The sequence below is a fragment of the Pipistrellus hanaki genome, assembly GCF_964339955.1.
Source record: "Pipistrellus hanaki genome assembly, chromosome: X".
NCBI lineage: Eukaryota > Metazoa > Chordata > Mammalia > Chiroptera > Vespertilionidae > Pipistrellus > Pipistrellus hanaki.
In genome coordinates this window covers 102,325,538-102,349,469 of record NC_140524.1, presented here as the reverse complement: position 1 = coordinate 102,349,469, position 23,932 = coordinate 102,325,538, and the positions used below count along the sequence as shown (strand labels likewise).

The following is a 23,932-nucleotide window of genomic DNA, read 5'->3' as shown; positions in this document are numbered from 1 at the left end:
CCTAAACTGGGAAGAGTCAGAGCCCAGGGTTGGGGGGGGGGTGGCTCAATAGTTGGGGCTGGAATCATCTGAAGGCTCACTCACTCACCTGTCTGGCAGGGACTGAAATACTGCATGTGATCTCTCTATGCGGCTGCTTGAGCTTCCTCACAGCATGGTGTCTTGATTCCAAGAGTGAACATACCCCAAATAACCAGGCTTGGAAGTCATTGCAATCATAACATTCAAGATGCCTACCTTTTGAAAAGAGGATAGGCTAAGACACATTTGAAGAAGAACATGTGGGACAGCAAATAGTGTTGTGGCCAACTTTAGAAAAATAGAATCCACCACAGGTAGGAATATATTCTTTTAAAAAAAATTAGCACATCTACCCAGACCTATGGAGATGGGGAGTAAGCTTATTAAATACAACAAAACAAGTTTTAAAAAATCTACTTTTCACCACTCTAGTGTTTAAAGATATTGTGAGGAACCTACTTCGGTAAAGTATGGACTGCCTCTATGAGGTGAGAGGTCTAAAATGTGCTCCATTTAAAATAATGATTAGTGGCTTACAATGCTTTTTTCCCCCCCACTGAGTGGTTGATCGTTTCATTGCATTTGCTGTGTCCCACTGGTATAGAGTTACTTTTATATGAAGTACTAAAATAGCTTTTCAGAAACAAGACAGGAAGTTTCATGCTCTAATGAACTAATATAATAAAATGTCAATATCATTAACTGGAAAAATAGCAGGCATTTTTTTTTTTTGAGTTAAACTCAGCTATGAAAGTTCTTTTCTTTGGAAAAGTTCTTGTATTGAATAATGCTTAATTTGACATTATCAAAAATTTATGGTCATCACCATTAATACATCAAAAATGTATGAAAAATAAAGAAACACTGTATGTCAAGATTCCAAGAATTTGTTGTCCAAATTTAAGTTTGGGGCCCGTGAGCAAAATACAATGATTATATGAAGTCTTAAGAAATTTTAAAATGTATATAAACTGAAAGTAACAAAGTGAATTCAAAGAGAAGAAAGACTGAATTGGTGGAGGCCACATCAACAAATCATTGGAAAAATTCTAGTAGGGTAGCCTCCCACAGTTTCTTAAACTTTTAAATGCAATTTGTTTTGTTAAATTCTGAAATTGGATCTCAAGAAACTAGAGACACATGTTTCCAAGGCTGGGTCAGAAGTGATTTTGCATGGTGTTTTCCAGAATCTTCCTTAAAGCATTTCTTTCTGCACCTTTTCCTTCTCTAAGCTCAGGCCTCTTAGAGGTAAAGGAAGTCCCTGCTCCCACTTTGTTTGGGTCTCAGAAGGGGGCAAACTCTAAGCTTTAAAACATCCAATGTCTTCCAGAATACCCTCTCCAAATCCAACCTGTAGGTCATATCTAACAAGCACTGGCCTGTCAGTATCTCCAGGGTGACAAAGCAGACCAAACTTAACTTGGAGATTAAATACACACAGAGATAAACAAAAAGTACCTTCCAGCGTGTGGCCTGGTGGTTTTCAAATCCACTCTACAGAACATCTTTAGTGCCTACTTATGGAAAGTGAAGGGACTGTGGCAGATAGAGTTCTGCATGTCCCACCCAAATCTCATTCAGTTGGCTCTGGGTTTTTCTGTTTTATGGATCAGTCCTCCTTGCGAGTTTTCATTTGAAGAACTTTTATAAGTTAGGGTAGCACTTCACTGTTTACATTCACCTCATTTGGTCCGTATAAGTACTGATGTTCCAGAACGGCTTCTGGACATCTTTACATAATGTAGAGAAAGCTCATTTCACTTCTCCATCTCCCACACATAGTTTGGTGTAGTTAGAGATTTTTTAGTACTAAGATCTAAAAAACACACATCAAAATAACCAAAGGAGGTCAATTGTTGTTGGAGTCATGGGCAAAGGAATGGTGCTTTATACTCCAGACCTCCTGCCTTTGATCCCAAAGTAGAAGGGTCTCAGGATTGGAAGAGTTTTTATTGTTATTCAAAATTATTTAATTGTTTAACTATGAAAAATACATAGACTTACAGTGGTCGCCAACCTTTTGGGCCTCACAGACTACCAGTGGTATGAGGAACATCAGTTGGTGACCGCTGGACTAAAATATCGTAAGTTAATGACACATGTTGACTGTGACTTGACTCCACCTAGCTCACTATTTTGCTTGCTTTATGAGATAATTTGTGGAAAGGGAAAAGGAAGAAACATTGAGAAAGGCATGTCAAATCTCAAGTTCAAACTCAAGAAGATCTTGTTTATCTAAACAAGAAATATGTGCACTGTGACAGTCCAATCCTTTTACTGGGACCCTGTCCTTTTATAGTACCCACCCACAACCCCCCCCCCCCTATTGTTCAAGGTAGCTCTCTGCCAATTCCTCTACCTCAAGGTCATCACTTTATCATAAAGCTGAAGAGGGATTAATATTCTATTATTGCAACTATTGTATGTTACATAGTGTGGTGGGCTGTCTCTAGTATGGCCTCCAATGATTCTTGCTTCCTCATATTGATGCTCTGGTGTATTCCCTCCCTTTTGAGTATGAGCTGCCCTAGTGATTTGCTTCTAACAAAAACTATGGCAAAGAAAGGTGATGGGAAGTACCTTCTATGAGACTATAAACTGCAACATGCTAGCCATATGTGGATGACTGGTGTATGTCATCTCATTTGGGGTTCAGATTTATGTTAGAGTAGATTACTGCTGTGACAAAGGGAGCTGAAAGGAGCTAGGAAACGCAGCCTATCACTCAGTGGCCATTTCCTAGTGAAAACTCTATGCTTAGGAGAGGGCATAAGATTGTTGGTGGACATTTAAAGTTTCTGACATACTGCTTCTTGGGAACTGAACACTTTGCAATGGTTTGGCCAAAGTAGCAATCAAACGAGTCAGGAAAAGTTTAATGTTCTAGGCCCATTTGGCAATAACTATTGCTCCCCACCAATCCCTCCATTCTTGCTTTTTCTATCCAAGAACCATTCATTCAGTCCTTTAGCCACCACTGTGATCCAGTATTGAACTTAATTCAGGCCTTCTGTCTTCCTATCCCAGGAAAAGGGGGAATGAGATGTCCTACTTGACTGTACATTCAAGGGATTTCTTCTCTCCACTGTCCCTCAAGGCTGCCTGCATTTGGGACTGTAACACCCAACAATCTACATCAAACCAGTGCTAGCCTATCTATTATAGACCTTCCTTGGAATTTTCCCTCATCAAGAGTCACTTTCTTGTTCTTAAATCATTTCTTCCTTTGGTTTCATTGGAGATCACATTTCCTTCACTCCTCTATCCTCTGCTCCTTATATGCTCAGGACTTCCAATTTTTCTATCTTTAGGCTTAATGTCTCCTTTGAGCTTAAAAATTGCACATGTACATTTGACATTTCCAAGTCCCTGTCAATGGGCAGTCCACATTTCACATGGTTTCCTTGGTGATACCATTCCTGACTACTGATTTACATTAGCCAATCTCTCCCATCCTTGTCAAATAGCCACATTGATTGCCTTTGTAACACTTAGCACTATCTGAAGTGACTTGTTTACTTGTTTGGTTGTTTATCGTCTATTCTAACAACCAAACACATTCCATGGGTGCAGAGCCTAGCACAATGCCTGAAAATAAGAGATACTCCATAGATATTTGTCAAATGAATACATGAAGGTCTCATAGGGAGGCCCCCTTGAAGTCATAGGTGCAGATCAAAGGACACTACGATGAAAGTAGAAGACATATTGACTGGGTGAGATGGGAATTATTTTTTCACCAAGACTGCTCACCACAGGATAGATGTAATTGCCCATCAGGATACTGGAATGCTATTCTATTAAAGGGCAGGGGTAAGGCAGGTAAAACCCAACTGATATTTAGTAGCATTTGTAATTATTGCATCGAAAAAATAATGTTGAGTCACTAGTTCAGGGATGGAAGCATTTTTCTGTAAAAGGCCAGGTAGATATTTTGGAACTTGTGAGCCATATAGTCTCTGTTGGAACTACTCAACACTGCCATTTTAGAAGGAAAGCAGCCATAGACAATATGTAAGCAAATGGGCGTGACTGTGTGCCAATAAAGCTTTCTTTACAGACAATGAAATTTGAATTTTGTGCAAATTTCACATGTCACCAAATTCTAATCTCAAAGGCCATGGATAAACAGGCAGTGGGCAAGATTTTGGTCCACAAGTTGTATTTTTCTGACTCCTAACCAAGGTGATCAGATAACTCAGCCTTGTTTATATGGGTCTTCCTCCCCCTCTCCCCCCCAGCTCTCATAGCTACTTTATAAATAATGTTTCATAAAACAGTTTCATGTAATCCTTGGACTTGAGTCTCTAGAGTTGTTCTGGTTGGAAGGAGGGAGGAGGATGAGAGTCTCCCAGGCCTAAATGGTTAATGTTTATATTGCAACATAAATTATTCTTTGCGCCAGATTGCCTGTGCTATCCATGTAGAATGATTAATGTCAAGATGATAAAATGATGCAGTCTCTTGAATTTGATTCCAGCTGTTCCCATCTTTGATATGATTTGTGAATGACAGTTGTATTTTTCACTGGTGATTAGTTAATGCCGGGAAGGACAGCCAGATGATAGCTGTCTAGAATTCTAAAGCCAAAGATTTACTTGGCTGGAAAACTGTTCAACAGAATATCATTACAACATTTACCACAAATTCATTTAGCATTTGTCATTAGAAGGTGCTTAGCATTGGGAAAACAGTCCGTAGCCTGAAGAATTTCTTAAGACCACTTGATTATACCATGATTACAGAACAATGGCAACCAAAACAGGGCTTCCATCCACATGATGTATTGCTCTTATTTAGAACACAAATGAACTCTTAAAGAAATGATTCCACTTTTTCTCCAGAGCCCTTTGTTGGCTTGTTTGTGGCTAGAGGACATGTCAAGTGTGCACCGGTTTGGCTCAGTGGTAGAGCGTCGGTCTGCGGACTGAAAAGTCCCGGGTTTGATTCCGGTCAAGGGCATGTACCTTGGTTGTGGGCACATCCCCAGTAGGGGGTGTGCAAGAGGCAGCTGGTCGATGTTTCTCTCTCATCGACGTTTCTAGCTCTCTATCTCTCTCTCCTCCTCTCTGTAAAAAATCAATAAAGTATATTTTTTAAAAAAGTTACTGGGTTTAGCCCACAGTGGTAACAGTGACCATTTGTTGAGCCACTTACAGTGTGCCAGGCACTACACTATTTTATACTCATTATGTCTTCACACCAGTGCTTTAAACATGCTACACTATCAGAATTTTGTCCCCTCCCCCCCATCAAGTCAGGCAGTTTGGTCTCTTGTTCTCTTTGCATTTGTGTGGCCTGTGAAATTGTGATTCTCTTTGGTAAGAATGGGATGAGTTTAACTCAGAGTTCCTCCACTCCAGCACTATGAGCAGCTGGGGCTGGATCATTCTTTGTTGGAGAGACGACTATCCTGTGCACTGTAAGATGTTTAGCAGCATCCCTGGCCTCTGCCCTCTGGATGCCAGTTAGCACAACCCGCCCCCCTCCCCCACCACCACAAAGGTTGTAACAGCTAAAAATGCCTCTAGACTCCGCCAATGTCCCCTGGGGGACAAAATCACCCCAAATTGAGTACCACTAGTTTAACACAATCTCCTTCATCGTAGCACTGAACATATCCAATTGCCATTGGGACTCAACCTGTACTTTCACTTCCTGCGTAAGATACCATTCTAGAATGAGTTTCTCTTTACTTCAAGAATTGAGGTGGGAGTTGTGTCCAATTTATCAAGGATTCTGCTTTGTGGAAAATAGAGTTCCTTATGATGTTGGCAACAGTGACTGAATTTTCTACTCTGGATTAAAATTAGTATAAAGGAGGTATCAATTCTTTTGTGAAGTGAAAAGAGCAGACAATACGGGATCTCCCTGTCTCTTTCCCTTTTTGTCTCCCTCTCTATCTTTACCTATCTCTCTGTCTCTTTCCATCCATTCTGGTAAACATCTCCATGACCTTAAGGTAAATAAACCAGTGTTTTCTCTGTATGTGGGATCGTGCACATGCTTTCTTGTTTTTCCTTTGTGCTATTCTTTATTTTCAAAACATTCTGCAATAAGCGTATATCATTTTTAAAATCAGATGAAAATTCCTGTAATTAATGGAGTCACTGATCCACTTGGATTTCTAGCTGACACTAACAGTTTCACTGAACAATGTGAGACTTAGCTTTCCAGTGAGAACACTGATGCCATTGCAGCTCCAATGAAAAAACATTTCTTAGGGAGAACTTGAGTGGTGGATACAGAAAAATAATATTGGTTACTTAATAATGAAAATAAAATTAGATCAGCATCCTAAAAATTTGAAATGCCAGGGACCTGAAAAAAGAAACCTCCCACCACCAGTTTAGTCATTTAATATATTCATTAAAGAACAATGGAGGGCAGGAACAGCAGTTGCTTTGAATTACATGCTATTTGCGATCAGCAACAGTGGGCTAACAAGGTTTTACTACGTTTCAGATGTTGGTCCATGATTGATTGTCGGCATTCATATCTACATATGCTTACCAGGCTTTTGGGGCACAAAGTCTTGGAGACAGAGGTTATGTCTTTTATTGATTCTGTGCAAGGCCAGACCACACGGGAGAGCCCTAATACGTTGGCAGAATATGTTGACCATTGATAGCAGAGTGCAGACTATTTAGCTCAGAATCCCAAGGCCAAGGTGGAAACAGCCTGGGAACAAAGCCTGCAAAGGCTTTTTATGACTAAAAAGCCCCAAGCATGCATATAGTTTTCCCAATCAGCCCAAGTTCTTGGCTCCAGTGTGTCATTAAAATGTGGGCATGGGCCCAGCGCAAGGTCTAGCAAAGCAGCCCCCCTCCAGATCAATGAGCAGGCTTCCCTGAGCAGAGCAGGAAGCCCTGGTTGCAGGCCCCCTGGAAGCTGAGAAGTCTCCTTGAGTGGCCTGAACACCAGCTCCCACCTGGATAAGTTGGAAAAGTGATGGCTTTCAGGCCTGCAGAAGTAGAATTCCCAGATTCCCAGCCAAAGAACATAATCCTGAAGTGGAAAAACAAATGAATTGCATATGAACAGAACCCAACAATTCTCTTTCCTCCTTGGAAAGGCAACGGTTGGGAGATAGCTGTGGACAAACACTGGGGACCACGCTTCTTCTTAGGTCAGAGGCCCGAGAAATCCCTGTAGAGTTAGAGGTCAGAAGGTGTGCTCCATCCAGAGGTCCCTCTGATTGGCAGCGCCCTCCATGGGGCGCCCTCCACCATCATGACAGATTTCCTTTGGTTCTTAATTTGTGTTTAGCTTCTGGTTCTTTGAGCGACTGAAGCAATTGGATTTCTTGACCAGAATTAAATTGTTAAGTCCCTATTGCACAAGGGAGGAAACATTCTCAAGTAATTTTCACTCAGATGAAATGGGGATAGACCGGTCTTGAAATAGAAGGAAAGAATTAAAATAGTAACTCTATTCCCAGGTATGTTTTTCTCCCGTAGGAAACAGTGGTTTAAAGTTTATGGAGCAGGTTAATGAGTTGGAGAACCTTGCCTTTTGGCCCATGTCCTAAAATAAGACTTTTAAACACACTTCAAAAATATACAACACTTCTCATTAATGGCAAATAAAGCATTGGGTCTTGAATCAGGATGTAAAGGCAGAATGATTCATATATAACCTGTAGCAGAAATGGGGGTTTTCAGAAATGAAAAATTTCATTGATTAAATAATTCCTGGAACACCATGGGCATTTATTTTGCTTTCCTTTTTTCCTTTATGTACTTTCATATTTTTCAAAAATTTCTTCAATAAATATACATGACTGGACTGGAGAAAACAGGATTAAAGAGGGGGTCTTTCAAGAAGTAGAGTTGCCTTCAAAAATCTGTAGAAAAGGAAAATAAAAAATAATGTTTGGCTTTGCTTAAAGGTCATGGGTTGGATTGGAGGACTTTTAAACCTGTTGTTTTATTCTAATTCTGTTTATTTTTTATGGTTCCAAAGCAGAATTTGTCTTTGTTCTCTTTTCCATTATTAAGTTAATGAGAATGTGTGTAATCGAAAAGTTGAGCAGCTATTGACTTGTCATAGTTGCTTATTTTCTTTTGCAGTAGGTTTTCTTTCAACTGCATCTCTTGGACCATCTACACCAGTACACGGCTTCTCTTTGTTCTGCAAGAGCTGCTGGATGCCAGCAGCACTACTAATCTCTGGGTTATATGGCAATAAATGAGAGTGCGTTAGGCATACTGTTAGTTGTATAAATTTTCCAGATCTTGGAACAAATTTGAATTGAGTGATATATAAATCTAACACTGATATTCTCCTCCCTTCCTCCTTTCCTCCTCTTCATTTTTTACTTCCATTTTCCTTCCTTCCTCCATCTCTCCTTTCTTCTCTCTCTCTCTCTCTCTCTCTCTCTCTCTCTCTCTCTCTCTCTCTCTCTCTCCCTCTCTCTCTCTCCCTCTCTCTCTCTCCCTCTCTCTCTCTCTCTCCTTCCCTTCCTTCCTTCCTCTCTCCCTTCCCCCCCTTTTTCCTTCTTTCTTCCTACTTGTAGTAGACATCCACTAAGGACATACAAAAAACTAGGGGCTGTGTTAGGCACTAGAAATATTAAAATGTGATAAGCACAATCCTTACCTTCAGGAAGCTTATTTTCTAATGGGAAAAAAAATCCCTCAGGGGAAGGCAGAAATGGGTGAGTTCTGAACTGTGCAAAGGAGGAAGAAAGAAAAGATATAATAGCTATGCTACTGTATCCTTTCAAAAAGCAAACTCCCCACATTCTATGTAGAATATATTTCCAGCTGTTAGCAGAGACAAACAACTATTCTCTCGTTAGCCTTGGGAAGATAGCTTAATTTCCTGACAGCAGAGCAGTAGTATGCCCATGACCGGAGACAGGTCTTGCCTTGAGGGCTAATTTGGAATGTGAGGGTGCCAGTATTTCCTGTGCTGTAAGGAAGTCTAGAAAGAACCCATGTTTGTGTGCAAAAAATAACTGGAGAGTATAAGTAAACTCCTTTGAAGTATTTTTTTTTAAATACACATTGTATTAAAAAAATTAAAAATACACATTGTAGCTTCCATCTTTTTTTTTTTTAGGAATAATAATTTGTATATTATCAGCAAGTACATCAAAATTTCTCTACCTGACTTCCTGGTATAGCTAGAGTCAGATCTCTTGGGTATTTGTTTATTGGTAGTTTCTAGATCCAAGGAGAAGCTGGAAGTGCGTGTTCCTCCCACATCCCACCCACCTGGCTCCTGACTTTACTGATAGCACCCTGGGCACACAGGGTCGGTGAGCTGGACAATGAGTTGCATTTTCAGCAGACACTCCACAAGTGACTCAGTGGCCTGGGAGCAGAGGAAGGGATAGAAAGGTGACGTGAGAAGATTCTGTGGACCGAAGGAATGTTATAATGATAGAACATTATAATGATGGAACATTCATATTAGGATTAATATGTTCACCTAGGCCCATGGTTCTCAAACAGGAGTGATCGTGTTCCACACCCCAGGGGACATTTGACACTGTCCCCAGACATCCTTGGTCATCACAGTTGGGAAGGGGCACTATTGGTGCCCTGGGGAGAGACCGGGGATGCTGCTAAACATCCTACAATGCACGGGACAGCGCCCCAACAAGGAATTACCAACCCCGAGTTCACAGTGCCAAGGTGGAGAAGCTCAGAACAGCAAGAAAAGACTGGACAGCGCTGAACACAGGGTGCAGAGGAGCAGGTCCGAAGAGCGAGTGGCGGGAGGGAAAAGAACATTTCTGGAAAATATATTCAACAGATACTGGCTCCCGTGGCCTGTGTGTCCGTGAGGGCGAAAGATTAGACTTGGTAATCTCCTTAGTCCCCAAATACATACGCAAACAAAGTCGGTAATATCCTGCCTAAATTGAAAATGAAAACTTGACACCCAGACGGTAATTAGCAAGAATGAACAACTTCCTCATTTTTTACCCAATTCGCCAGGGCATTTTAGCACTCAGTCATCTCATTTCCTCCCAGGCCTGTAAAGGTGTCATGGTTTCAGTCTCCCTGCAGTGGAATTTCTCTGCAACCCGGGGCCTGGCCGTTCCGCTTTGGTGATGTTTTTGATGGCTGCGCCTGACAGCATCAAGGAAAATTGTTCACATTTGTGTCTCAGATGCTATCATGAGCTGTGCTGATTTTCCCCCAGTCAGGCCTGTCCCTGAGGACGTCCTGGCTTTAACGGCAAAATCTCAGGAAGAATGAGCTGCCTTTGCAAGGGGCTGCCCCGGCGTGCAGCCACTCTGACACCATACCAACAGAAGCCTGGAGTGCCGCTGCTGTGTGGCTCTGGCAGAGTCTCTCCAGCTGGCTCACTGCAGAGCATGGGAGGCCTGTGGGGTCTCTGTGCATGTCCTCCATGTCCGGGCTGTTTCCTACGTGGCTATAATGAGGACATTTCTACTCTCATCCCTTGCCCAATTCATGTTAGCATTGCCTGAACAATCCCACCAAGAAAAGATTGATCGACTTGGAAATTAAAAAAAAAAAAATACACGTATTTCAGGACCTAGAGAATAAGCCCAGGAGGGAGCAAGCGGCCTTCTGGGTTTTTTTTGCACCAAATCTTGCTGCATGGCTTAATGAGAACTGCCTGTCCGGCGGGATCAAGGGCTTGCGCTCTGCACGCTGGTTGGCCCCCATGAACTCCAGGGTTGAGGGTTCACGCTCTGGCACTTCTGCTTCCAGTCAATCATGTGAAGGTTTCAAACACACCCCACCAGCAGCCTTCTCCATTTCAGGATGTCCTGAGTGCCAGGTCTGGAATGCAGGGAGGGAGCAAGAGGCAACTGATAACAGATGCTGCCATTTGGACACCTCCCCTCCGTTCTCTGTGTGGACCAGTTCCCCAGGGGCCAGAGGTCAGAAGCCTTGATTGGCCTCAGTTCCACCCTGACAGTTGGACGCTCATGCTTGTCTGTGTCTCTTGCTGCTTCTGAACCTGGCCTCACCAAGCTGGGCTAACCCCAAGGCTTGACATGGGAATTTAAACCAAGGTTATTCATCTTTGTCACCATCTACATAACCTTGTACTGGGCGCTGACAACAGACTCCACCAAGCAGTAGGCCCAACCGAAAGGCTGCATAGGCAACACCATTTAGATAGGCTTGCTCCAAATTTTCCAACTCCAGATACTGTTTCTTCAACTGACCCCGTCATTGCTCTCGTTCTCATTTTTTTGGGGGGGTGAAAGCAAATGGGAATAGGAAAGAATTAGGCTGTACTTATTAAGTGAATTGACTCCCCGGAAATGTTCATTGTTTAGATGTCTACATAGTCTGCTACTAATACAGCTACTGAAGCTTTCTTTTGATCATTGCTTCATGCTGTATCATTTGTCATTCTGTTACTTTTAATCCATTGATATCTTTATAATTATTAAAAAAAAAAACTTTATTGTTGGAAGTATTACATATGTCCCTTTTTACCCCATTGACCCTTTCTAGCCCATCCCCACCCCAGGCCTTCACCACCCTATTGTGTATGTCTATTACTTATGCATATATGCATACAACTTCTTCTGTAGACCAATTCCCACACACTCATCCACCCCTGCCATCACTCTGAGATTCCCCAGTCTGTTCCATGCTTCTATGTCTCTCGATTGATTTATATGTCTGTTCTTGTGCCAGTACCAGGCTGTTTTGATTACAGTGGCTTTGTAGTATAACTTGATATCTGGCATTGTGAACCCTCCAACTATGTTCTTCTTTCTCAAGACTGCTGCAACTATTTGGGGTTTTCTTTGGTTCCATATAAATTTTTGGAGTATTTGTTCTAGATCTGTTTTACATGTCATTGATATTTTAATAGAGATTGCATTGAATCTATAGATTGCTTTGGGTCGCATGGACATTTTAATGATGTTAATTCTACTAGTCCATGAACACAGTATATTCTTCCACTTGTTTACATCTTCCTCTACCTCTTTTTTCAACATCCTGTACTTCTCCAAGCACAAGTCTTTTACCTCCTTGGTTAAGTTTATTCCTAGGCATCTTAATTTTATTTGTTACTATGATAAATGAGATTGTTTTAGTTTCTCTTTCTGAGAATTCATTATTAGTGTATAAAAATGCCATCAATTTCTAGATGTTAATTTTGTATCCTGCTACATTACCGAATTCCTTTATTATAACTACTACCCTGTTTCCCCGAAAATAAGACAGTGTCTTATATTAATTTTTTCTCCCAAAGTTGCGCTAGGTCTTATTTTCAGGGGATGTCTTATCTTTCCATGCGCTAGGTCTTATTTTCGGAGGATGTCTTATTTTTGGGGAAACATGGTAGTAGTTTTTGGTGAAGTTTTTAGGGTTTTTTATGTACAATATCATGTCATCTGCTAATATGAGAGTATTACTTCCTGCTTTCCAATTTGGATGCCTTGTATATTTTCTTCTTGTTTGATCACTTCCAGTACTATCCTATATAATAAAGAGGTGATATGCAAATTGACCATCACTCCAACACACAAGATGGCTGCACCCATGTGGAAACAAGATGGCCACCACAAGATGGCCAGCAGGGGAGGGCAGTTGGGAGAGACCAGGCCTGCAAGGGATGACAGTTGGGGCAAACCAGCCTATAGGGGAGGGCAGTTAGGGGTGACTGGGCCAGCAGGGGAGGGCAGTTGGGGGTGACCAGGCCAGCAGGGGAGGGAAGATAGAGAGGATTATGCCTGCAGTGGAGGGAAGTTGGGGGCAACCAGGCCTGCAGGAGAAGATAGTTGGGGGAAATCAGGCCTTCAGGGGAAGACAGTTGGGGGGGACTCAGGTCTTCAGGGGAGGGCAGTTGGAGGGGACCAAGCTAGCAGGGGAGGGCAGTTGGGGGCAATTGGGCCCACAGGGGAGCAGTTAGGCACCGGTCAGGCTGGCAGGGGAGTGGTTAGGGGGTGATCAGGCTGGCAGGCAGAAGCAGTTAGGGGCAATCAGGCAGGCAGGCAGGTTGGGAACCAGCAGTCCTGGATTGTGAGAGAGATGTCCACTTGCCCATTGGGATCGGGCCTAAACGGTCAGTCGGACATCCCTCAAGGGGTCCCAGATTGGAGAGAGTGCAGGCTGGGTTGAGGGACACACACAACCCCCCACCCCCACCCCTGTGCACGAATTTCGTGCACTGGGCCTCTAGAGTTGAATAAGAGTGGTGAAAAAGACATCCCTGTCTTGTTCCTTTTCTTAGGGGAAATGGTTTTAGTTTTTGCCCTTGAGTATGATGTTGCCTGTAGGTTTGTCATATATGGCCTTTACTATGTTGAGGTATGATGCCTCTATTCCCAATTTGCTGAGAGTTTTTATCAGAAATGGCTGTGGGATTTTGTTGAATGCTTTTTCTGCATCTACAGATATGATCATGTGATTTTTGTCTTTCAGTTTGTTTATATGATGTATCATATGTATTGATTTGTGAATATTGTACCAGCCTTGCATCCCTGGAATAAATTCCACTTGGTAATGATGTATGATCTTTTTAATATATTGGTGGATCTGATTTGCTAATAGTTTGTTGAGGATTTTAGCATCTATGTTCACTAGGGATATTGGCCTGTAGTTCTTTTTCTTTGTGTTGTGGTAAGGGTCTGTGCCCCACCTCTATTGACCCCCAAGTTCTTTCCTGATGGCCCCTTTGTGACTGTGCCTATCTTAGATTGTTCCTTCCCTGAGGAATCTTACCCATCTCTGGCTAACCAGCCATTCTCCGGGGCCAAGCAGGGTGATGTGAGGCTTAGTTCTGTCTCTTTGGTAGCCTATGCCCCCATGGGCTCCACACCCAGCACCTGCCTCAGGAACCCCTCACCTGCTGGTGAGGCTTGGGCGTTGATCTCATATTTTTGGGAACCCATGTTTCTTCTCCAGAGAGGGCCCAGCTCCCCACACTGGGCGGGCGAGAGATACATGGTACCAGCCACCATGGTGCTTCAGCCTTGGCATGAACTGAAAGGTCAGGCAACACTTGTGGGCACCTGGACCACGAGAAGAGGTTCATTTTTGGCCAAAAGGGCAAGACAGGCCAATATAGAATGCTCAGGTGCCTTCCCAGGGGGCCCTCTGCATAGTGGAAGGGATGAAGTCCTTTCATGTCATTTTTAAATTGGATTTAAATGATTCAAAGAATTGGTTTGTATGTTTGTTTGGAATAATTGTACAATATGTTGTTGTAATTCTAAAATATCTAGAGCTGTGTTACCTTTGTCTCCAAGCACCAACATTTTATATATATATATATATATATATATATATATATATATATATATATATATATATATAAAATGATTTTTTTTATTGATACCCCATGGTGCAAGGTACTATTATAGGTAATGGGGATAACCCAAATATGGGAAAAATTATAATGACCTTGTAGAATAATATCATGGAAGGATATTCGTTGCTAGGCCATGGAAATTCCATTTTAGACTGGCTGTCAATTTCTTTTTGTCTAGATAAGGTCTTTGTTTTATTTTCTACACCTCTCCCAGGAGGAAGTAGTGATGGTCCCTTCCTTTGGTGTCCTCACAAGCCAGAAACCTCTAGCTGTGGCGATCAGCGTATCTTTGGATGTGGAGGTCCGCAAGTCTGCAGCTGGGGTAGCAGGATAATGGCTGGATTTGGTGCTGGGTTGCGGAGCAGTTCCAAGGCCTGTCTTGTTGGTGGTGTTGATGAGTTTCTAAAAAAGACTCTTCTCACCTTCAAGATGGCAGGGCTCCGCGCTGGGATCCTGCCGCCCAGGGAGAGCCCGCAGCGGTGCTAGTCTCTCCTTGTCAATGAGATGCCTTCTGCCAGCTGCTGCTGCTCCTGTGTGATTTACCGTTCCCTCCCTCACTCACACACACCCCACACCATCCACCCACACTCCTTTCCTACTCTCACTCACTTCCTCTCTCTCAGCTCCGTCCTGCCAGCTGCCATCTTTTTCCTTCTCTGGTCTCTGATAAATTTCTTATCTCCATTTCATTTAGCTCTTATTCTGGAGAATTCTCTTGTTTTTTCTTTTGGGGCTTGTATTTTTGTCTACTCATTTTGGATGCCTGTTTGGCTTTGTGTCTATGTATTAGGTAGATCTGCTATGACTCCTAATCTCTGGTGCAGGACAATGTCAGATCCTGTTTGTGACTGGCTCTGAGTATCCTGCTTGGAGCTATCAGCAATCCACAGCTTATGGCTTTGTATTCTGGGGCTGGGTACCCTTGGGAAGGACAAGCTATGCACCAAAGTGTGCTTTTCCTAGCCACAGGCCCAGAAGATTAGGCAAAGACTCAAAGCCTCCAGAAATGCACCTCTGCCTATAGTCTATTATTCAGTCTTGATTAGCTTCATGCTATCAACCACAGGGTGGGACTAGAGGTTTTCTAACAGAGTAGGACAATTTCTTCCTTCCCCCCCATCCCCCCCCGGGCCTGGATGTTGAAGGTCTGCTGGAGAAAGTTGTCCTCTGAAGTATGTGAGAATGACTCAGCATAGGAAATCAGAGTGGCTGCCTTCTGATCTCTAACCCCCAAAATTCCAACCCTAGATTATGCTCACACAGCTCTTGTCCAATTTGCCCTTTCTCTGCCAAAGCCCAAGGTAAGTGGCTGCACATAAAATTTTATGCATTGGCCCTTCATGGGAGTGCCTGCATTTCCAGCCATCTCTCCCTGGCAGACAATTCTGCTGCTTTTCACATCCTGATGTTATGTGGCCACCTTTCTCAGTTCTGGTGCTCTGGACTAGGGAGCCCAGCTTGGGTTTAGACTCTAGCGTTCTCAGTGGGAAGCCCCCACAGCTGTAATATCCCTCTGGAACTTCAGGTGCTGTCTGTGGGAGCCTGGCCAGCCCTTTCATGCCTCTGCACTTCCTACCAGTCTCTCTGTGGTCTCCACTTTCTGTTCTTGGTTATCAGGGTTCTCTCCAGCTAGTCTTCAATTGATTATTCAGGATAGTTTTTCTATATTTTGGTTATAATTCCAGTTTGGTCCTGGGAGCATGTCAGTGTAGCTCCCACTTACTCTGCCACCATTTCGGAACTTGATAATATCTTTATTGTTTAAAGTGAGTTTCTTGGTTAAAAATAGTATAGGATTGATGAGCCTGGAGTTGTTCTTGTGTTACTGTATCTTTGTGAAATGTGGGTGTGACCAGTCTGTTTAAAGGGGCTGCAAATCAACAGAGCTGGGAATATTGGAACAGCTCTGAAATAATGAAGGAAACAGAGCAACCAACCCACACAAAGAAGCATGGCAGAAAACCCAGTTGATGACTTAAGGTCAAGCTGATCAAGTTGGAAACATAGGCATTGGGTAAAATTCTAAGTGGAGGGCTGCCACTGCCTATAAAGTTCACAGTACATGCTGAAGATCATGTCAGAGGGAGTTCAAGGACAGAATCCAGCTACAGAAAAGAAATGAGAAAGGAGGCTGGGACTCTGTGACACTGTCTTGAAGAACAGGGTGTCTGTTTCTGGGAAATTGGGTAGAACTATCAAGGAAGTGGGGCATCAAAGTCAGAGGGGATCTTCTCCAAGGCCAAATTGACAGTGATACCCTAGAGCTCATTTTATTGGCACCTGGATTGTGTGTAATGTGGGATGAGCTGAGCCAGCAAGTGACAATTATATAAGTTCAACTTCAGTTGGCTGGTTATGTCAGCTGTGGAGGCAGAGGTGTGAAACTGAACTTGGAGGTAGTGTGTAGGTGTGGAGAGGTGTAAATTAGTTAAAGAGCATTGTCTCATGCACTGAGAGGCCACCAGTTTGATTCCTGGTCAGGGCACATACCCAGGTTTCCAACTCAATCGGCAGTGCGGGGTATGCAAGAGCAATAGATTGATGTGACCCTTTCACATCGATGTTTCTCTCTCCCTCTCTCTCTAAATCAATAATAAAAACAATGAAAATCAATAGGACTTGGTGATCAATGGGCATGGAGGGTGAGGAAGACATGAAACATGAATTTCTGGTTTTTGATTCATAAAACTGGTTGGATAGGACAAGGTTCTAGGGAGAGATAGTGCAGTTTTGGACATGTCAAATTTGAGCTGTTCTGTAGGCATCCTAGAGGTCAGTATATGGGGCTGATCTGAGCAGAGAAATTATGTGTAGATATTTAAATTTGGTGACAACTGCACAAAATGGTGGAGGAGGGGATGGCATTGCCTAAGAAGAGATTAGGAAAAAACTGAAGTGGTCAATATCCCCAAAGCTGCTGTATGCCAAGATGAGGCCAAACATCAATGGGGATATGTACTAATGCAGACACTACTTTTCACACCAGTGAGCACTGTTTGAGCAAAGACACAGAATGCCTGATGGAGTGTGGGAAGGTATGGAGGTATAATGGGAGCTGAGGAAACAGACCATCTGAACAACCTTCTGAGAAACAACAGAAGAGGTGAGAGAGGGCAGATGCTGAAGGGAGAATAAATTTAGCGGAGGGGTGAGATAAGCTTTATTATCTGAAATATTTGGCTGAAACTGAACAGCTTTGAATGAACATTAAAAAATGGAGCTTGGGAATAAGTACACCATGCAAAGGAATCAATGTTCATTATTTTCTGTGTCTCTCCTTAATTGGTGACTGGCTTTCAGTCATGACATATTTACTTGTTAATTACTATACTACCTATTTGACCGTACTTTTATAATTATCTTAGAACATGGCTGAAAAAAATCCAAAGAAGAACCTGAATTCCTTTCATGAGTCACACATATTAAGACAGGTCAACTACATTCTTGATTGTGAATCCCACAGTAAGAATGATACTCATGGGAAAAGGATTTGGCAAGTTCCATGTGTCTCCCTTTTTATGCTCCTACTATAATCACAAGCAGCTATGTTCTTCAATATATTTTTTAAAATTATTTTAAAATGAGGGTAGGCTACTCTCTGGAGTGTATAACATGCCCCTTAAGATTACTTGAAAGGTGATTAATTATAGCAGTGTCTGTTCAGTTTCAAAGTTCAAATTAAAGGTACTTCAAAACTCTTAGTAAAGGGAATATATTTTATACACCTGTCACTTATGAGGAGGGCTGATTCAAGCCAAAATTCTGAAGGTGGCAAAGCTAACCATTAGAACTGGCACACCCTACTCTAATAAAAGAATCATCTAATAACCCTTAGTGGCCCTGTCTTAAGTATTCTAATTCTACATGAGTTCTGTGCTTTCAGAATTGATATGGTTCCAAATTGGAAAGGACTTGAGAGCTCACCGAGGCTATGAGGGGACATGGCTGAGTGGTCAGTGGGTGAAGAGAAAGTTAGAGCATATACTGGGGGCTCAGGGCTGCCAGTCCAGTGTTGTATCTGCTGCAACAGGAGTTTGAAGTACAGCATGAGCCAAATGCAGCTCCATGCCTGTTTGTAAAGTTTCATTGGAACACAGCCTCACCCATTTATTTATATTCTTCATCTGTGGTGGCTTTCACTCTACAGCTGGAGAGCTGAGTAATTGCCACAGAGATAGCGTGGCCTTCAAACCCTGAAATACGTCCAGGTGCTGAGCCCTGTGACCACAGCATTGGCTGCCGATCCTGGCGGCCATTAGAATCACTTCCCCCAACAGTACAGGGTGCTAGGCCTCACTCCAGGCTTTCTCCCCAATCTTTCAGGATGGGACCTAGGAATCAGCATTTGTAAAAAAAAAAACCCCAAAAAAACAAAAAAAAACAGTGGTTTTAATGCTCAGGCAGTTAAGCATCACTGCATTACATCAGGTTGCTTCTAAAGCACATTACCTTGAAAACACATTTCAGGATCTAAGTGCATTTTTATAGAGGATAGGAGACTGTATAAAACCCTCCAGAGCAGCGCTTCTCAAAAATTTGCTGGTATTAGAATCCCCTGGAGGGCTTGTTAGAGCTCTCCTTGCTGGGTTCTGCCCCGCCCCCCGAGGTTCTGATGAGTATATCTGGGGTTGGGCTGCAGAACTGGCTTCTCCACCAAGCTCCCAGGTGGTGCTAATGCCACAGACCCATGACCACACTGCGCAGCACCGACTTAGATCAAAAGGGCCTGCGTCTCTAATGAGAGAGAAAGTAAAGTCCTGTGAGCCAGAGGATGGGGCTGAGGAGAGATTTATGGGCCAACTGCTGGGATTGTTCCAGACCACACTGTACCGACCCTCACTCCTCTGCTCATATCATCCTTGCCTCCCGCCCCCCGCCCCCCCCATTCCCCCTCTGATTCAAAATCGAGCTATTATCACTCCAGGTCTCAATTCCCATATAGGTTCTCTTTTATTTATTTATTTTTAATCCCTGGGTGCTCTTTTGAGTCTTTTTGACTGAAGGGAAGTGGGATGGTAGACGTGAGCAAATTTCAAGAGCAAAGAAAAACAAGTTATATGTTGCAAAGTAGGACAAAAAGAACACAGAAGTTGGATAAATATTTGTGGACATGGTGACTGTGAAAACACTAACTGAAGGAAAGGCAACAGAGACAGGCAGAGACAGAGGACCTTGGAACCACAAAATTCCTTTATTTTGAACCAGAAAACAACAGCAATGGTGAGAATAGTCTGGGCCGAGTGAGGGCTTGGCAGTGGGACTCTAGTACCAGGGACTGAATCTGTCCAGGTGAAAGGAGCAGGCTAGAGAGCTGACTTTCCACTTACAAACTCAGCAAACCACCACCGGATCTTCATTCCACTCATCAGTGGATTCCCATTCACACTAGCTCGGGCTGCTTTTCCGATTTCAGGTTTTGTGAGGACTTTGTAAATAATTTTGAAAGTGAAGGCACCACTGCAGTGAAGATTTTGGTGTGCCATTTTCTTCTCTTTTTGATAAAGCAGGAATTGAATCAGTGATAGGAAAAGTAGAAAATATTTGTGAGTTCTGCTCTAACAAATCCCCAAAGAACAAGAGTTTCTCATGCGCGGCACCCCTCGTATTTTCGGCCAGACGATTCTTTGTGGTGGGGGCTGTGCTGTGCATTGTAGGATATTGAGGAACATCCCTGGTCTCTGCTCATCAGATGCTGGTAGCAACCCTCCCGAGTTCGAACAACCAAAAATGGCTCCAGACATTGACAAATCATCTCCTTGTGGAGAAGCACTCTTGAAAACAACTTCCGTCCCCCATTCTTGTCTTTACATTCTCTTTAACATTTTATAAGGGTAGGCCAGATAGATCAGCTTCCCAACACCAAAAGCTCATGTCCATGAGCATATATGTGTCTCTGCAATCAATGCCTACATGCCTGGAGCCAAAATGGCACTTCACGTTCACTAGAGGGCGCTCGTTGGGTTCCGCAGGACGTTTAGGGTCCATACACCAATACCACAATCAAATGCCTGCTGATCATCTGCCCTTCTCTTCTCCAGCAGAAACTTCATTAATATTTGCAGCCAGTTTTTGAAGTCCTTTTCTTTAAAAGCTGGAGAGAAAATCTTCATTCAGGCCCTTTCTCGTTTTAGTCCACTGGGATCCCTACTTGCCAGCCATTTTGACATTGGAACCAGGTTTCTTCATTTGTTTCTGAGTGTTGTTGTTGTGTGTTGTTTTCTTAATGAGGACTGGCTGTGTCGTAATTTGTGAGGCTCAGTGTAAAGGAAAACGCGGGCTTTTGTTCAACAAGCAGTAAGGATCTTAGGATGGCAACAGCACGGTTCACATAAGCATGATGTCGGACGTAGGAGGCTCAGCTGGCACTGCATCAAGTTTGTTGTTTTCATTTAAGTGGCACGGCCATCTCTTTCTCCCTTTAATGACGATGCTTCTTCTGAAGGACTTCAAAAACAAACACCACGACCGACCCCAGTCCATTCAAAGAATTGTACTGTGGCAAGTGTATATAGCATATATTTTTCAGACTTTCAAAAAAAAAAATCCACACGGAAATCTTTTCTACATAATTACAGCAATGAAAGTAAACAATGTGGCCTTTCACCATATACATATTTTCTTGTAAATATGACAACATGGACATAGTAACTGCTACTATCCACAATGTTTTTAAGTTAGCAAACAGACTTCCACAACAAAATTATAACATAATTCCTTGTCCTTATAAAAATAGTCAAAACATCACTGAAACAGCTTGCAGTGAACATTTGAGTAGTAACTGCTTTATATTGAAAAACATTATGTTTGTGGAAATATTGTCCTTCTGGTAAATGCTTTACATTAGCATCATAAGGCAAACTGTAGCATTTATTGGTACCTGGAGACTATGAGTTTTACACCCTTTTATTTAAAACCTGTTAATGTACAAAGTGCATTAAAATATGTTATCCAAACTACTAAAAACAGTATGTAAAAATTACTAAGACAACACTCTCAGTTTATTCTGGGAAAGCACATACACATTATTTTATATTATAAAAAAATCATATTGAGTTTCCAGAGAATGATTTTTTCCCCATTGAGGTGTCCATCTTTTAGATGTGAAATTGTCCTAAGTAACTATCAAAATATTCATCTGGGTATAAATAATATAGTAAATATATAGACTCTATCTGTTAAGAAAAAGGAGAGCATCTGCCAATGAAGAGGACAGAGGCACAGGGAAGCCACCGTGAAGTCCAGACTCAAAATCACATCATGTGACGCCGAGACAGCGGGTCTGTGAATGGAGTGCAGGGGGACAATTGGTTGATTTGGTTAAAAACAGAATCACTACAGACAAAGCTAAATCCACCAGTCTGTTCAGGCAAAATGGCCGACCCAGGAGCCCGGATCAATATTTTAGCAAGTGAAATGATTTATAGGTGTCATGCTTTTGCCAAGGAAGAACCATTGCCAAATCCCAGGTCCAATGAACGGAACTTACTTCATGGACCATTCCAAGGTGTCAGTTCAGCATGCCAAGAGCCCCGCCTTAGCAGATTCTATTGGCAGGCTCCAGTGTGGGAATAGCAAATTTGATTTTTTTTTTTTTTGTCTTACAACTCTATGGTAAACTATACTAGAATATACAGAGGGATGTCTACAACTTTCAAGATGTGTTTAATAAATGTCAGTTTATAGTAACATTTGAGGCACGTATACTAACAAATAGTACTTTATGCAACATCCCTTGTCATTATCAACTCATAGTGTTTGGGGGATGACTTATATTTGGACATGGGAAGTGGAAAGTGGGGCCATGTGTCAATGTCCTGGAGAGAAAAATCAGTGCACAGTGGTGCTATTTGTGATAGAAACTATTTCCTCAGCTCCAGTGACAAAAGAAAAATGATTTGGGGGTGGGGAAGGATAGGACAGCTATTAAATGTAGCGAAGAAATCTCACAGGCCTAAAGAAATGATTAAAAGAATGACATAGATTGATATCACGAAATAGAATCCTACTTCCAATAGAACACGAATTGAATTTCTGAATAATCAGTAGGATTCCAAGTGATTATTTTCAATTGTAGTATCATTATTAATGTTCTCCCAGAATCCTTAATCCTGGGAAGAGCAGGGTAAACTATGACCGAAGGTTCCAGAATCTTTCCATCATTAGCCCACCAGCCATCAGGAGGCAATCAAAGATTTTGCTGTGGCAGATTCCAAGATCTTCCCATTCTCTCTTTCTCTCTCCATTGTAGTTGACCTAACAAAATCTTCCACCATCACAGTTAAAACACCTCAACATAGAAATCCCATTTACTTCCCTACTAGGTTCAAAACTATGTTTTATGTTTAAAGTAGTTGCATATTCTGTTATGTACAGTTATAGACTGTGATGAGAATAAAGGTTGTAAAGAGCTGATAAATGTATGGGCCTCTTCATGTGCAACACCAAATAATTCCTAAAAGACTTGGAATCCTGGTTATGTTTCTTTTATAAATAATCTATAAATTTTCCTGTAAATACAAAAGGAAATTTGAAGAACGTATTAAAGACTGTACTTGATACAAAATACAGTAAGTGGGTGGGGGCTGGAAATAGCCCGTTTGGAAACCTATCTTAGCTGATTTCTGGATACTTTTTGGTGAGATTTAACCACACTCTGGAAGCCTGTGCTTGCTCTGCCCCCTACATAGTGGCCACAAGCCTTTCTATTGCCCAGAAAGCACCCCCATGTGGCCAGGTGCTCATGGCAGCTGCTCTGTGCAGTCCAGATGGTCTGGGATGGGAAGCCCAGTTATAATGGTCAGACACTTGTTCCACACGGTGAAGGTGGGGCACACAGGCTGCGAGAATGTGACGTCGAAGGTGTAGAGGTGGACGGAGTTCAAAGCATCGTAGAAAGCGACGGAGCCATTATCATAGTCCAGCAGGATGCCCACACGCCGGAGGTGAGGGGATGGGTCAATGGGGATCTCCTTGCTGTTGTGCCTCACCACCCAGTTATTGTGGCAGCGGCACAGTGCCCAGGAAGCAGAGTTCTTCCCGATCCACTCGTGCTTCGGGGCCGATTTATACGCAAGGCCAATGGCATACCTGTAGCAACAAGACAGCAGAAGCAATGAACATGGAATTTTTCAGCTGATGCCATGCCTGTCACTTCCCACAACTTCAAGTGCACTTCGCAGAAGGTAAGCAGGAAGGATGGTTTTCACCTATGGGCATCAGTTCCTGGTTACCACTCAGCCTCACTTTTCTCATCTATAACACAGGGACCATGACAGTCTTCATCTCAGGGTTGTTTTAAGGAGTAAAGGCAAGAATACATGTAAAGCCGAAACCAGTTTGGCTCAGTGGATAGAGTGTCGGTCTGCGGACTGAAAGGTCCCAGGTTCGGTTCTGGTCAAGGGCATATACCTTGGTTGCGGGCATATCCCCAGTAGGGGGTGTGCAGGAGGCAGCTGGTCGATGTCTCTCTCTCATCGATGTTTGTAGCTTTCTTTCTATCCCTCTCTCTTCCCCTCTGTAAAAACTCAATAACATATATTAAAAAAAAAAATACATGTACAATCCTGGACACAAAGCCTGGCCTGGAACATTCAGTAACTGTTAATTATTTTTGCCCAATGACACATCTATAATAATAAAAGCG

At 42.6% G+C, this 23,932-nt stretch overlaps 1 protein-coding gene across 3 annotated transcripts in view; it reads right to left on the bottom strand.

Annotated features, from left to right (window-relative positions):
• Positions 1 to 19,458: 19,458 nt before the first annotated feature.
• The window catches only part of MID1 (midline 1), a 328,347-nt gene continuing 323,873 nt past the window's right edge, over positions 19,459 to 23,932 (bottom strand). For all 3 annotated transcript variants that reach the window (XM_084870018.1, XM_084870017.1, XM_084870019.1), the window contains exon 10: positions 19,459 to 23,376. In XM_084870018.1, coding sequence (XP_084726144.1) covers positions 23,028 to 23,376 — 349 coding nt within the window. In that variant the 3' untranslated portion in view covers positions 19,459 to 23,027. The remainder of the gene's footprint in view (positions 23,377 to 23,932) is intronic.